Source organism: Tursiops truncatus, chromosome 6 (assembly GCF_011762595.2).
Source record: "Tursiops truncatus isolate mTurTru1 chromosome 6, mTurTru1.mat.Y, whole genome shotgun sequence".
NCBI lineage: Eukaryota > Metazoa > Chordata > Mammalia > Artiodactyla > Delphinidae > Tursiops > Tursiops truncatus.
Window position 1 is genome coordinate 51,317,568 of NC_047039.1, and position 16,614 is coordinate 51,334,181.

The window sequence follows — 16,614 nt, forward strand, 5'->3', positions numbered from 1 at the left end:
GCCTGTGCCCTGCAACAAGAGAAGCCACTATAATGAGAGGCATGCGCACCACAACAAGGAGTAGCCCCTGCTTAACCACAACTAGAAAAAAGCCTGTGCCCAGCAACGAAGACCCAATGCAGCCAAAAATAAATAAATAAGATAAATAAATTAAAAAAAAAAAAGAAATGGGTGTGGGAAGAACTAAAATATGGTAATCTCAGATGCTAAAAAGAAATTTAAGATAATAAAAATCTTACTGGGACTCCCTATTTATGTGATAAATCACTTAGGCAGTTTCATTTCAATTAATAGTACCTGTTAATTCTGATGATGTGGCAGCAAAACCTATGCTTCGCCTTCTTACTAGGCCTCACTTTGACTCCATGTACAGTGTGACTAGAGCTCGGCAGAAATAATCTTGCCTTGTGCCTCCAAACACAGTGTCTTACTTGGATGAAGCTTAGACCTCAGATAATAATTTCAAGACAGTTACGTGGGTACAGAGTGGGACTCTCATTCCTTTGAGGAGTCTGTAGGGTGAGCAGGGTGATGTGACTCTGGTCATTGCCTTTGAATCTTAGAAATTAATGTGCCTACTGAGGCTGTGGTAATTCTCAGACTTAGAAGAGCTGCGATCAGTTAGCATTTCAGAGGTTAAGAACAGATGATAAAATAGATGGTGAAGTCCCCGGCCTACGGAAATTGCCCAGGGCTGTCCCCACCCAGTGCTTGTCTCACATCCTCTACCTCAGGGGTTCCCAGCTCCCGGGCCACAGACAGGTACTGGTCCCTGGCGTGTTAGGAACTGGGCCGCACAGCAGGAGGTGAGTGGCGGGTGAGAAAGTGAAGCTTCATCTGCATTTACAGCCGCTCCCCATTGCTTGCATTACCGCCTGAGCTCTGCTTCCTGTCAGGTCAGTGGTGGCATTAGATTCTCATAGGAGCGCGAACACTACTGTGAACTGCGCATGTGAGGGGTCTAGGTTGCGTGCTCCTTCTGAGAATCTAATGCCTCATGATCTGAGGTAGAGCTCAGGGGTGATGCTAGCACTGGGGAGCGGCTGCAAATACAGATTGTCATTAGCAGAGAGGTTTGACTGCACAGAGACCATAATAAATCCATGTGCCTGAATCATCCAGAAACCCCTCCACCCCAACCCCTTTTGTTCGTGGAAAAATTGTCTTCCACGAAACTGGTCCCTGGTGCCAAAAAGGTTGGGGACCGCTGCTCTACCTTGCCTGTATCTGCCTTTTTCCTTCTGTCCTTCTTAGTCCTTCAGACCTCTCTGTCTGTCTGTCTCTTCATCTTCTGTCTCTATATTCCTCTGTCTTCCTCTCTCCCTCCCTCTCTTTCTCTCTCCTGTTGTTCTCTCCTCTCTCAATCTGCCTGCCTGTCTCCTTTGTTTTTTATTCAAAAAGTCTCCATTTTTTCTCCTTCAGTGACACCCAGCTGGTCATAATATGGAATGAAAATAAATGACAGTCTTACACTTAGTCAAGTTTTATATTCTCTGATCTTTATGCATGTTTCACTGTTAAACATACGTTTTTCCCACTTGAATACTTTTTTTTCCCCTTGGAGAAGCTTTTGGTTTAAAATGTGGGGTTTATATAACATTGTATCAACTACACTTCAATAAAAAAATTTTTTTAAATGTGAGGTTTAAAACCACAATTGCTGATTCTCTTTGGGCTCCTCTTATTCCTTTTTTTTTCTTTCTTTTTTCTTTTTTTGAATAGCCAGTGCCCTCACTGTTTGGGACTAACTGCAAATTACCAAAGGTTGTTTAGACTGTTTCCTGGGGGGAAGTATATTGTGGCTTGTATTTGTTTTGCAGAGCAGCAAAAAAAAAGTATTTTAAAAATGTATTTGATTAAAAAATAAAACCATGCATTAATATTGTAGATCTTATAAATAACTAATTAACATAGCTTAAGAAGTTTTGAGGAAAGAGATGGTGAGGTTTTCATAGCCTGAGAGTCTGGGATGTGCCATCCATTCAGACTGAATGTCCTTAAGAATCGAACGCATAACTTGATAATTTGAATTATCCAGAACTTTAATCAGGATTCCCAGATAATGGGATTAGATTCGGTAAGAGATCTACCATGAATTTTTGTCTGGGCCCTTTGTGGCTGACCTAACTTATTGCAAAAGTCTTGCTTCCTCGTGGCCTCTGGCTGGGAGAAGGGAGGGGATGATTTTAAACAAGACTTACCTTTCAAAAACCATATCAGAATTTCTCTGTCACAAACTATGTTTCCAGTGGCCTTTATTTTAGCACTTATTTCAGAGCAAAAGACGGTACACTGCTTCTTGTACAACTGGGAAAAATTGGGTTTGCTTTGAAACATTTTCTAGGAAATGAGTCAGCAGGCTGCCCCCTTGTGCTCAAACAGGGAACAGCATATGCCGCTCTCTGCTTCAACCTGGAAAGTTTTGTGCTGCCTGCGTGGGCTTGAATTGGAAAGTCCTCAGAGTTTGAGTTCTTTAGGGCATGTCTTTCATAGTCCATATTATTTCAGTGATCATGGTGAAGGAGTAAAAGTCGTTACTGTGAAAGTCACGTCATGGGTTTACTAGAATTTCTTGTGATTAGTTTCAGATGAGACCTGAATGCTTTTCAGTTGAATTGAAATGTAGTAATTTCCGTGTTCTCCCCAGGGCTAAGGACAGCATGTACCATGCCTTGGGCTACAGTACCATTGTGGTGCTGCAGGCCGTCATGACCTTCGAGCAACAGGACATCCAAAATGGCATTTCTGCCATGAAGGACGCCTTACAAACTTGCCAAAAGTATGAGCTGAGTAATTAAATACTTGAGACACGCCTACAAGCCTTTCTGTCTGTGTGACAAAATGGATGCACTTAGCCTGACAGAGAGCTCTGTTGGAAGTTGGCCACGGTTATAGAAAAGGACTTGAGCATCACAGGTTCCTGGTCTCATGTAGTTTTATGTACGGGAGATAAAAATATTTCCACTAAAGAATTATAGTAGGATGCTGGGATGGCGGAACACGTGGCATCTGTATCTTCCACTTTTCTCGTTGGTACTTGAACTACCGAGAAGGGCTGAGGATTTCAGTGGGATTAGCAGCAAGCATCTCTCGGGGTCCCCCTGGTGGAGCGTTTAGGTACCACATGCCAAGCCAGGCCAAGCAAGGAGCATTCTTCTTTTATGTGGGAAATGCTGCGAAGTCAGAAGGGAGTCTTTTATTTGTCCAAATAGACATATTTAAACACTTCTGCTTGGTGTAAATGACATGGAATTTCAGTTTTATTTTAATCTTTGTGTGTATAGGAAGCTCCTAGCAAAAGCTGTTAACTAGCATTGGTGAATTTTAACATTGCTGAAATTATGTCCTCTTGTAATTATGTTTCCAGCCCCTCAAGGGAAGAGAGTTTCCAAACACTGCACTCTAACTCCATTCTTAACCCGTGACGAGGTGACCCTTAACAACAGAAATACTGATTTTAGCCATAGAGATCAGGGAAGGTGCATGACAGGGTTAGTATTGACTGTTACGTGTATGTTTGTCCATGCACTTGTTCAGTAAGCTTGGGTTAAATGCCCACAGGATGCCAGTGCTGGGAGCCGGGTGTGCAGGGTTCAAAAGGGTGGTCTCTGCCCCAGAGATTTTAGGGTTTAGAGTTCTCTTTTGGTGACTCTTTGGTGTGATTGTGACTGAAATGAATGTCAAATGAAAATGAGCTTGATTATTGTTATTTTTTCCTTTCTACTTCCCATCTCCCCTTCTACTTATTCTCTGCAGATACAGGAAAAAATGCACAGTCGTAGAATCTTTCTCAAGTCTTCTTTCTAGAGGATCATTGGAACAGCTGACTGAAGGTAAGAGGCCTTTAAAAGGTTTTTTTCCTTTCTTTGAAAAACTAAAATGTGGTCATGCTCATAAAATTCAACACTTAAGTGTATAATATAAAGTAAATGGAATGTCTTTTTCTCTTCCCCATAATACTCACCCTCTAGAAGTAACCACTGTTAATAGTTGGTTTTCAAGCCTTGCAGACTTTTCTGTGTACATGTACAAATATATACAGAAGGTACACATAGGATTTTTGTAGTTTTTCATTTTTTGCTAATGTAGAATCATGTGATACATGTTAGGCTACAATGTAATTTTTGGCAATTGACTTTTTCCATGTCAAGACATATAAATTGTACGTCATTCTATTTAATAGCTATTTAGTATTCCTTAGGACAGGTGCCACCAGTTACTTACTTTGTCTCTATTGAAGGGCAGTTACATTGTTTTTTTCGCTATTACAAATAATGCCTTCATGCATTTTTGTAAGTATTTCATAGGATAGATTGCTAGAAGTGGAATTACTGGGACTATTTGAAAATAGAAAACATTTATAGATATTGACAGTTTTTTCTACAAAAAATTAGGTCAGTTTATATTCTTACCACCCGTGTACAAAAGTTTCTATTTTTCCGCAAGCTATTAATTTTTTCCTCAAGGTCAAAGTAATTTTGATACCTTTAAAATAATGATGATGTTTCACAGTATGGAAGATGTTTGGTTTGTGGACATTTAGGAATATTCAAGAATCCAGGAATCTCTGCAGCATTTGATCAGATGGCTGGGAGGAAATGACTCCTTTTGCTGTCAGTTGCTTGATATTCCACAGAGATTAGGACAGAAGTTCTATGATCAGCCTGTTTTATTAGTGTTATTCTCTAGTCAGGATGGTTTATAAGAAAGGAGCATCCCAGTACACCTGTAGAAGAGAAAATAACATCTTTCAAATGAGGCCATTGTAGAGTAAAGCTTCTGCCGTCCAAGGAGCATTTGTGCCTGTGTTGTCATTGTCAAATTTGTTCTCTGGAAGAGGTAACACAAAATCGTTACAGTAGCTGTAGCCGATTAAGGCAGGAGCAATTCTGGATACATCTGTCTGTCATTCCTAGTGGTCAAGTGTGTGCCAGACACATTTTTGAGTGTGTTTCATTATGAAGTTTTGTTTGCTTTGTTAGAAGAGTATTATCAACTTGTTATGGACATTGGAGAACTTGGGCTCACTAGAGTGTTGATAACAGAGGATTACAAGACTTGTTCCAAAAGGTATGATGCTGGCCCTGCAGCTGTCATACAGCAGAGTAGATTTCACTGGTTCCTCCAGGCAGCTGAAGCCGATCATCTTTTTCTCCAGAAACTGACCTCCAAGGACCCTTAAGAGTTTATTTATCCCCTTGATTTCAGATAGACTATGTTTTCATATTTTTCATCTTAGGGCCATTTATATAAATTGGCCCCAGGAGACCTAAAGTCCACTAAAGTAGGTCAGTGGGAAATTAAATGGGCCCCAAAGAAATCTGACTCATTTATATTCTTCTGTTTTCCTCTATATGGCTTCTCTCCAGTGGCCCATTTCCCCCTGCCTCCCTTTTTCTTTGCAATATAAAGCCTGGCATTTGACATTCTTTTTTAACCTTAGTTTACAAAAGAATGGCATGGTATTATTGGTATAAATATGAATAATAATAATAACTTAAAACATAATAATGCCCTATTTTTTTTTTTTTTTTTTTTTTTTTTGCGGTACACGGGCCTCTCACTGTTGTGGCCTCTCCCGTTGTGGAGCACAGGCTCCGGACGTGCAGGCTCAGCAGCCATGGCTCACGGGCCAGCCGCTCTGTGGCATGTGGGATCTTCCCGGACCGGGGCACGAACCCGTGTCCCCTGCATCGGCAGGCGGACTCTCAACCACTGCGCCACCAGAGAAGCCCAATGCCCTATTTTTTAAAGGCACTCTCTATGTGTGAGACACTGTCGTTGATGCTTTCCTTAGCATTGTCCAATCTAACCTGTGTAACCTCCTTTTTATAGACTAGAAAGTGATGTTCAGAGAGATTAGACAAATGGTCCCAGATTACCTGCTTAGCAGAGCAGAGTTCAAACCCGATCTGCCTTTCCCTAAGCCACATACCCCACACCTTCTCCTGTAGTTGGGTAGAAAAGGGCACGAAATGTGTCACATATGGATGAAGGAAATGTTGAATTATTTCTGTGTCAGACATCTTGAAAATAGATGGTACTGTTCTTATCTTTTTATTCTGTCTTTGGGTGTGGCATATTTAGAAGTATTGAAAAATAAACAGCAATGAGATACCACTACACACCTATGAGAGTGTCCAAAATCTGGAACACTGACACCACCAAATGTTGGTGAGGTTGTGGAGGAACAGGAACTCTCATTCATGGCTGGTGGGAATGCAAATGGTACAGCCGCTTTGGAAGATAGTATGGTAGTTTCTTATAAAACTAGGAGCTGAAAACTTGTGTTAACCCCAAAATCTGCAAATGAATGTTTATGGCAGCTTTATTCAGAACTTGTCCTTCAATAGGTGAATGGATAAATAATAAAGTGTGGTACATCCAGACAGTGGAATATTATTCAGTGCTAAAAAGAAATGAGCTATCAAGCCATGAAAAGACGTGTAGGAGCCTTAAATGCATATTCCTAAGTGAAAGACACCAATCTGAAAAGGCAACCTACTGTATGATTCCAAGCATATAAGATTCTGGAAAAGGCAAAACTATGGAGACAGTAAAAAGGTCAATGGTTGCCAGGGGATGAATAGGTGGAACACAGAATTTTTAGGGCAGTGAAAAATACTGATACCATAATGATAGATACATGTCATTATACATTTGTCCAAACCCATAGAATGTGCAACACCAAGAGTGAAGGCTAATGTAAACTGCGGACTTTGCGTAATTATGATGTGTCAGTGGAGGTTTGTCACTTGTAACAAATGTACCACTTTGGAGGGCATGTTGATAATGGGAGAGGTTATGTGTGTTTTGGGGGGAAAGGGATATATGGGAAATCTCTGTACCTTCCCCTCAATTTTTCTGTGAACCTAAAACTACTCTTAAAAAATAAGGTCTTAATTTAAAATTTATGAAAATAAATCAGGCTGTGACTTGAACCTATTCTGAAATAAGGTTTATTTAGACTTTTATGTCTGAAGGCATGCTTAGCTGACAGTTCAGTGCATAATGAAGATATTTCCTTCCGTGAACTGAGGAATTTGTAATTAAAAGATGTTCTGGTAGGTACCTATTTGTAAATGCCAAATGTCTAATTTTGAGAGCTAAGGGCTGCCCAATATAAATCAATCAGAGTGAAGAAATAAGACTTTTATAAATTAAATTGCATTTATTCCTAATGAGTTTGGCTGTTGCTGCAACCCAAACAGACTTTGTGTTCAAGGGAGCATGTCAAAACATTGTGGATTTAGGGTGCACTTTGTTTTTCCTCTTGGTAATTTCCATTTCCATCCTTGAATGGCTGGTTTTCTGCAGGAGCGAGGATATTTAATTAAACTTTTTGTGGGTTTAACATGGGACACACCCATTCTTCCTTCCTCATGGCTGGCATATTGCCCTAAATGGCTTTCAAATTGCCTTTAAAAACCGACGTTTATATACAGTGCTTAGGATGTGCAAGGAATTTCATATGAAGATTCCTTACGTGCAGAATACAGAGTTCAAACTTTCTTCCCTTTTATCTCTGGCTTCTTGTTACGTCGTTTGTGCTGCTCTTTGCCTTGTCCATCTTTAGCTTAACTCTGATGCATCTGCCCTTCTGCTCAGATGTCTGCAAGGACTCACCATTGTCTACCAAATGAAGCCCAGACTCTGATATTCAAGGTCGTCCATAATTCAGCCCCGGCTTACGTTTCCAGGCCCATTGCCCACTCGTCCCTGTACACACCTCGTGCTTCAGCCAAAGGTGCACCGCTGGACTTGCCACGCAGGGCTCCGTGCTCCTTGCCTTTGCTCGTGTTGCTTCTCTCCCAGCAGCCGCTTCCCTGCCTTCTTGGCACACGCCCCAAGCCAGCCATCTGGGTTACTGAGCAGGCTTTCAAAGTGAATAATTACTAACAATTCCCACTTTGTTACAAGTCTCCCTGGAAGGAGGATATTCAAGTGAGTCTGTAAAAATAAAAGTTACCAGTTTTTCTCCCACTGAACACACGGAGAAAATTCAGGGGCACACTTGGAGGTGAGGTGTTCCGAAGGACGGAGACTGTGGCTGCTGATGCTGCCAGACTGCGCGGGGGCCACAGCTCCTCGACTTTGGCCTATTGTGCGTCTGGCCCCATCTTATGTGTGCTGTTGGAAGATCTTAGCTGCATTGTTGCTTCTTTGTAAATCAGCCTTTGGAGTATGAGCGTGGCAGGAAGGTGAACCTGTTTGTGAGAACTAGTAGTGTGTGTGTGTGTGTGTGTGTGTGACTGTGTGTGTGTGACTGTGTGTGTGAGACTGTGTGTGTGTGTGTGTAAGTGAGTGTGTGTGTGTGTGGTCGGGAGGGGTCCTGTATGTGTAAGTGAAAGCAATAAAGCACTAGTTCTTATCCAGTTAGATTCAACAATGTTCCCATTAACACAGAGATACCCCGTTTTTCAGTTACTTACATCACATAAAGATGTTCTACTTTCTGAACTTTTGGCAAAAAGCATGACATGGACCAAGGGCAGTAATCTTAGTGAAAGTAGCTGATGCATATTGAGGGCTTACTCTGCCCAGTGAGCTTCACAGGCAGCACCTGGTTGAATTCTTCTGCTCTGAAGTAGAGATGTCATTAGCTGGACTTTAGGAACAAGGAAACCAGCAGAGAGAGGGAGGGTAGCTTGCTCGAGGTTCTACAACTAGTAGCTCATTTCCTTAAATAACACACCAGTTTGCATCCCATGGATAAAACGGGAATCTGCTGATTTTGTTTATGCAAAAAAAAAAAAAAAAAGAAAATGCAAAGATTTCTCCCTCCCCAATCTCTGCAGGTATCATGGATAGGCCACGTGTTTTGGGGCACTCCACGTGTCCCAGGGATACATACGTAGTTTTATGTAGCCCTTTTGTGAGTGTCTTGTTCCTGCACTAGATATCTCAGTGATCCAAATAGCCCCAAACTGTGCTAGTGTGAACTTTTTTACATCAAGTCTTTCCTGAATGAGGAGTCATGAGTTGGGCATGCAGGCCAGTTCTTTTTCCTAGAACCCTAGGGAATTACTGCTTTCTCTTCAAGTTAATAGCATGCCTAACCATTGTCATGACTATCATGCCTTCATGTTTTAGAAGGTAGAATTAGTATATTTAAGTTAGATTTCCAATCTATAACGGTGTTAAACTTGCCTGTTCCCGTTAAGTTAAAAGATAAGTTGTTTCCTTTTTTCCAAGAAGTGCTTTTACTTTTGCTTTTTACATTTTGGTGAGCTGAGTTTGGGTCTTTGACACCAGGGGCCCGACTCTTGGCAGTTATATGTGAATGGAGCCAAAGATAACTTCCCCGAAGCATTTCATGCATTCTGGAAAATTCTTGCTGAGGGCCTGAGAACTGAGGTCAGCATTCCACTTTTATGGAAGCACCAAAGCAACCTAGGTTTTTATTGTCTCCCTTGGGCTCATTTATCTACCCGTCTTTTCTGAACATCTCAGAGCAATTACTGTGGATATGGGATTTTCCTTAATATATTTTTATTTGTCTTTAATAGAGGAAATGCATGCCGAAATCTGTTATGCCGAGTGCCTCCTACAGAAAGCAGCCCTCACGTTTGTGCAGGTAATGAACATTTGGCTTAGAATCAGCGTCGCCCGGGAAGCCTGCCAAGTACGACATAGAAGAAATGTGGCTCATTCTATGTCAGTGCTTCGGTTCTTCTGACTTAGAGTCGTAGTGGAAGATATTTGTCATTACTGATAAACTTTGGCTGAAAGAAGACCCTGGGTTTTTTTTTTTTTCCTACTCAAATGCACTTAAAATTCTGTTTTGAACTTCGCTTTATTGGCAACCACTGCCTTTTGAAGAAGCTGCCTTGCAACTACCTCACCTGATTTCAGGCTGCTGCTCCGTATGAGAACTGTGAGGGTATCCCTCTTCATGCTTGCTAATGGTGGAGGGCTGCACACGGGAGTGACCGGCTGCAGGAGGCTTCAGCATCCTTGGCTGTTCCCTTCTTGCATCAGATGCTTCAGCAAAGCTTAGTTATGCATGCGTCGAGAGCCAACCTTCCCGTGTATACCTCAGATTTTATTTCCCCGCTCTTTGTATTTTCATTCCCCTTTCTTTTATTTCTTATTTTGGAAGGGCAGTTAAAAAAAGTCACTAAACAAAACAATGACTCCTTTTCTCATGGGGCATTTAAATTTCACCTCCAGGAACTGTTACCATCAGTACCTTGCCTGTCATTGTAGCTTCCAGTTCTTCTAACAAATATGGATTTTAACATGGTGGCCACACAGGTGGCGGTGATGGATACAAGTGGGGTAGAAGTGGGGTGGAGATTGTAAGGGGGCAGAAATTCAACTGTAAGATGGAAAATCTTCCTCAATCTCAATGATTTACATTGAACTGAGAGTTGCTTTTCTCTTTTTCTGGAGGGTGACCCCTTAGGTTGGATTCTGGTTAAGTAAAATTAAGTCAATCTGGTGTAGGGCCCTGTTTCCTAAAACCCCACCTATTATGACGGCTGGTTGAAAACAAGTCTTACTGCCTCAGTAAACATAAGGCTGGTCACGGAGGCCCCCAGTTTTTTCTGATGTGTTTTTCAAATGATAATTTGATAATAAAATCATTGATTTGAAAGTTTTTTGTTTTTTATGTCTGGGGGGCTTGTAGTTCAGCATCTGGGAGCTATCCACGGCTCCCCTCTTCCTCATGCCTCTGTGTCCAGCCAGGCTCGTGGTCGTGCTGCTTTTACCTTTTCAAGGTTTATCAGCTCCGTCTCTTCCTCTTTATTCTGACTGTAATTGTTCTAGTGGGGGGCTTGTCAGCTCTTCCCTAGACTGCATGGCAACCCCGGGACCTTCGGTCTGTAGTTTCTCTTCCCTCCAGCTCACTCTCCATTGTGCAAATGTGCACCCTCTCAAAGATGAGAATTTCACCTGGGCATGTCTCTGCTTCAGCATTTAGTAGCCCTCATTGACTATGGCAGTGGTTCTGTATCTGAATATCACACATGGGGAAGGCTTTTTCTAACCAAACTGGTACCTCCCCGCCAGTTCCCTACTCCCCTCTTACCAATGTCCTCAACTGCTACTGGCAGGTATGTTGCATACTTGAGTGGCACAGGTACAGCACAGGTAGCTTTCTTATTCCTTAGTCATTCCCTTTTTTGCAGTAGGTTTCTGCAGCAGTGCTGAGTTATATACACACAGATGGCCAAGCCAAGCACACCAGGGTCTTGAATTCTTCCCTGAGCGTTTTTTTTTTTTTTTTTTGCTTGCAAAGTTCATACCTACCTTGCCTTCCTTCCTTCAGCTGGTTACTTCCCAATCTTTTTTTTGTGTGTGTGTATGTGTGTGCTTTAAGCATTGATGCTTCCAGGAGGCTTTTGTGGACCTCTTCACATCCCCGCCCACCTTTGTGCTGTCATGACATCCCCCACATGTCTCCATCCATGCATGTCTTCATCCCTTAGCGAGTTGTGTTGCTTTTGTCTGATTTTGTGTTTGGGTGCCTGCTGTAAAATAGACATTCAGCAAATGTTTGGTGAATCCTGAAATGAAATATTCTTATTTGAGGCAGATTTGAATCCAATTGAAGAAATTCTTTCCTGGCCAGTATTGGAACTTGTGTAACCATAAGATTCCTTAAAATCAGAACATAAATATTTAAATTGCATAGTGAATTTTACATTTATTAATTCTTTTAATAATTTAAAGATTAAGTATTTAAGTAACTGATGACATTAACAAACTAAAATTAGTTCTTGTTTTGTTTCGGAAGGACGCTCAAGTGCACAGGAAATCAATACCAGAGCATCTTTCTGATATTAACGGACTAGAAAAGCATGGGACTATCTCCATTAGCACCTTCTATTAGAGTAACATCTTCCAAGCAGTTATTATTTTTTAATTTTTATTATTATTTTTTTTTGCGGTACGTGGGCCTCTCACTGCTGTGGCCTCTCCCGTTGCGGAGCATAGGCTCCGGACGCGCAGGCTCAGTGGCCATGGCTCACGGGCCCAGCCGCTCCGCGGCATGTGGGATCCTCCCGGACCGGGGCACGAACCCGTGACCCCTGCATCGGCAGGTGGACTCTCAACCACTGCCCCACCAGGGAAGCCCTCGATAGGAGGGCTCTTGGAATCCTAGAATGCTCACCCTAAAAAGGTCATTCATTTAGGCCAGCTGACCCAGTTTTATGGCTGATGACCATCAGGCCAAGAGAAGTAATCTCTTTTCCCCTAAACAGTATTTCATATAAGTGACAACAACTTTAGAATCCAGATCAGTTATCTGTGGTCTGGAAATGTATATGAATGAAATTCACAATGTTAAATAGACTGCCTGCTAAAGTCCCCCCTAAAGAAGAACCATAATCCCATTACTTGGAGTAAGACAGACCGGAAAGTCCTTGGAGCATATCCTTAAAGTCAGCCATTTTGAATACCATTGAACCCAGAAGAAAGTTGCTCAGTAGTTGATGATGTTTATTGAAGTACGTTTGGACTAACCTTTATGGCCCCAACTTGATGAGGATTACTTCCTTACTTCCTTAAAGTAATGCAAGGATTTAAGAAATGTTTCCTTTTTGTTGTCCTCTAACTTGGAAGAAAAATGACAAAAAAGCATTTCAGATGTAAAGCAAGAAGAATGGTTTAATTTAAAAATCATATCCTCAAAAGATAGTGTTTTGTTCTAATCACGCAGCTACACAGCTATGGGGACAGTTTAAGAATCTTTTGCTAAATGATCTAATTATTTAATTGTTTTCAGGATGAAAATATGATCAACTTCATCAAAGGTGGACTCAAAATTAGAACAAGTTACCAAATATATAAGTAAGTTAAAAATTAAGATTTATAAAAAATATTTTAACAGGGTTTGTACCTTTTTGACCACGTTCTTGTGGTTTCTAAGTGATTCTTGTACTATGTACCATTTTGTACTTCAAAGTTCTCAGTCAGTATGACTATGTTTTTTAAAATTTCGTGTTGGTAAAAGTGCACTTGATTTTTGGCTTACTGAGGTGTATTCAATGCCATAGGACAACACAATTTAAGTTTAAATGCAGTTTTAAAAGAAAAATAGCTGTAAAGAAAAGTACTTACATAATTTCTGATTAGATAATCTTAGTTTCTCTCTCCTAAAAACAATTTATAAATTTAAAATGACAGGTATGTACAGGTATGTCTTTGGTCCAGACTCTAGAACATCACTGCTCCAATGAAGTTCTGCAATGATTCAGATGTTCAATTAAACTGGACCATAGTGTCATTCACATCTTCTATATCCTTACTGATTTTTATCTAGTTGTCCTATCCTTTACTCACAGAGTTAAAAATCTTCAGCTTTGATTCTGGAGTCATCCATTTCTCCCTTTAGTTCTGTCAGTATTTGCTTTGTATATTTAGAACCTCTATTATTGGGCTTATATATATTTTAATTGTTTTATCTTCCTAATGAATTAATCTTTCAGCATTATAAAATGTTCCTATGTAACTCCTTATAATATTCCTTGTCTTGAAATCTGTTTTGTCTGATATTAGTAAAGCTACTCATGCTTTTTTATAATTAGTATTTGCATGGCATGTATTCCTTTACTTTAAACCTATCTTTGTTTTTGTATGTAATTTGCATTTTTTGTAAACATGCTTAATTTGGTCTTGCTTCTTTACTCAGTGTGACAGTTAATATGTTTGCACTTGTGAGTACCATTTTGCTTTTTTCCTTTGCCTTATTTGTCCCCCCCCCTTATTTTTCTGCCTTCTTTTGCTTTAAATAAAAAAAAAATATATGTATATGTATTCCAGTGGAATCCTTCCATTGTTTTCTTAGCTATAGCCCTCTTTAATTTTTTTAAGTGTTTGCTCTAGTGATTATAATAGCCTTCTTAACTTATCATAGTCAACTTAGAGTTAATATTGTGCCATTGCACAAGTATAAGAACTTTGCAAAAGTATAGTTTCATTTACCACCTGTTGTCTTTTATACTATTCTTACAATAGTACACGTATGTATATTACACACCCCACAGTGGTACCCACCTTTTGCTTTAAACAATTTTATGTCATGGTCTTCACTATTAACCCATATATTTACCATTTTTGGTGTTCATTCATTCCTGTCTAATTTCAGACTGAAGCATTTCTTTTAAGATTTCTTACAGTGTGTGTCTACTTTCATCAATTCTCACTGTTTCATTTACCTGAAAACACCTTTATTATTTATTTATTTATTTTTTGCGGTACACAGGCCTCTCACTGTTGTGGCCTCTCCCGTTGAGGAGCACAGGCTCTGGACTCGCAGGCTCAGCAGCCATGGCTCACGGGCCCAGCCGCTCCGCGGCATGTGGGATCTTCCCGGACCGGGGCACGAACCCGCGTCCCCTGCATCGGCAGGCGGACTCTCAACCACTGTGCCACCAAGGAAGCCCCATCTTTATTTTTTATTTATTTATTTTTTTGCGGTACGCAAGCCTCTCACTCTTGTGGCCTCTCCCGTTGCAGAGCACAGGCTCAGCAGCCATGGCTCACGGGCCTAGCTGCTCCACGGCATGTGGGATCTTCCTGGACCGGGGCACGAACCCGTGTCCCCTGCATCGGCAGGTGGACACTCAACCACTGCGCCACCAGGGAAGCCCACATCTTTATTTTTGAAGGCTGTTTTTGCTCAGTATAGTATTCTCGAGTTACAAGGTGTTCTTTTTCTTTTCTTCTTTTGCCCCTTTAAAACTGTCAATCCGTTGTATTATAACCTCTATTGTTTCTGATCATAAGTCAGCTGTTATTTTAATTATTTTTCCCTTGTCTGTAATTTGTCATTTCTTCTGGCTGCTTTGAAGACTTGTATTTTTTATTCTTAGCACATTGACTGATGTGCTTAAGTATGGCTTTGAGAAATGTGTAGCTATTATTTCTTCAAGTATTTTTTTCTGCTCCATTCTCACTTTTCTCCTTCTGAGACCCCAATTACATGTTAGTCACCTGATTTTGTTCAATAGGTCACTGAGCTGCTGTTCATTTAAAAAAATTGTTTTCTTCAGATTAGACATTATCTCAACATCTGGGCCGTCTTGGGGTCAGTTTCTATTGCCTGCTTTTTCTCCTGACTATATGTCATGTTTTTCTGTTATCAAGTCAATAATTTTTTGATTGTACACTAGATAGTGATACATTGTAGAGACTCTAGGTTCGGTTTTCTTTCTCAGAATAGTGCTGATTCTTGCTCTGGGAAGCATTTGACTTGACTAGACTTGGAGCCTATACTCTTAACTCTTTGGTAGTGGGCAGCATCTGAAATCTTGGTTCCATTACTTCTTCTGTCTTGTCTCTGCTTTTCTTTGGAGTTTCCCCAGTGCTCACATAGATCATGAATTAGCCAAGAATTTGAGAGGAGTTCTAACACTGATTTTGGTGTTTCCCTCCTATGTGGTTCTCTCCTATCTGAAAATTCCCCCATTACCTTATAGGTAATCTGGCAGATTTGAACTCTGTGCTCCTTTTGAAGCCAATAAGACTGGCTTTCTGTGTGAGTTCTAGGCGTCCTGCACCAAGTGTACTAGGGAGTACTTCCAGGTGACTAGCCATATAAACTTAAGGTCCCTTCAAGAGTTGTTCTCTTTTTTCAAATTTCAACCCTTCTCCAGTTTCCCATTACTTTTTTCTTCAGTTTCCAATGCCTACCAATATATTTTAAATATGCATTTTGCATTTTGTCCAGAGTTTATAATTGTTATCTGTGGGAGGGTTAATCTAATATAAGCCACCCTGCTATTACTGGAAGCAGAATGAAGATTTAGTATTTTAAGAGATGCTTTTACCCAACATGATTTCATAAAATTATATTCCATTCAAAATCCTGGAAGGGAGTGGATTTGGGGAACCTGATACATTGTTTTTACTTTTCCTCTTGAAATATTTTTTAGAAGATATAAAAGAATGTTAAAGAGTTGATTGCTTTTTCAGTCATCAAAACTTAAAAACCAAAGGAATTAAAATAGTCTTGTAATGGCACAGAAATATATATCAGTGGAATGGAACATAGGGCTTAGAAACGTGTGTGTGTGTGTGTGTGTGCGCGCGCGCGTGTGTGCATACATGCGTGTGCATGCATGTGTGCGTGCACATCATGCATGCACTTCTGTGTACACACACGTACATTTACCAGCGAATTCAAAGCATACTAAAAACCTAACTAAACTAAACTAAAATCAGTGGGAAAATATGGGTACTTTAATAAATGGTTTTGGGAAAATTGGCTCTTCGTTTTGGAAAAAAGACTGTATAAAAGATACATTCCAGAGAGAAACAGTCAGCTCTACCCACCACCAGTCCCTCCCATCAGGAAACTTGCACAAGCCTCTTAGATAGCCTCATCCATCAGAGGGCAGACAGCAGAATCAAGAAGAACTACAATCCTGCAGCCTGTGGAACAAAAACTACATTCACAGAAAGATAGACAAGATGAAAAGGCAGAGGGCTATGTACCAGATGAAGGAACAAGATAAAACCCCAGAAAAACAACTAAATGAAGTGGAGATAGGCAACCTTCCAGAAAAAGAATTCAGAATAATGATAGTGAAGATGATCCAGGACCTTGGAAAAAGAATGGAGGCAAAGATCGAGAAGATGCAAGAAATGTTTAACAAAGAC

The 16,614-nt window shown here is 40.6% G+C and overlaps 1 protein-coding gene across 1 annotated transcript in view; it reads left to right on the forward strand.

Annotated features, from left to right (window-relative positions):
- TTC39B (tetratricopeptide repeat domain 39B) overlaps nt 1–16,614 on the forward strand; it is a 136,168-nt gene that overhangs the window by 80,840 nt on the left and 38,714 nt on the right. The window contains exons 5-8 of the mRNA XM_019934851.3: nt 2,648–2,779; nt 3,757–3,833; nt 9,510–9,577; nt 12,737–12,801. Coding sequence (XP_019790410.1) covers nt 2,648–2,779; nt 3,757–3,833; nt 9,510–9,577; nt 12,737–12,801 — 342 coding nt within the window. The remainder of the gene's footprint in view (nt 1–2,647; nt 2,780–3,756; nt 3,834–9,509; nt 9,578–12,736; nt 12,802–16,614) is intronic.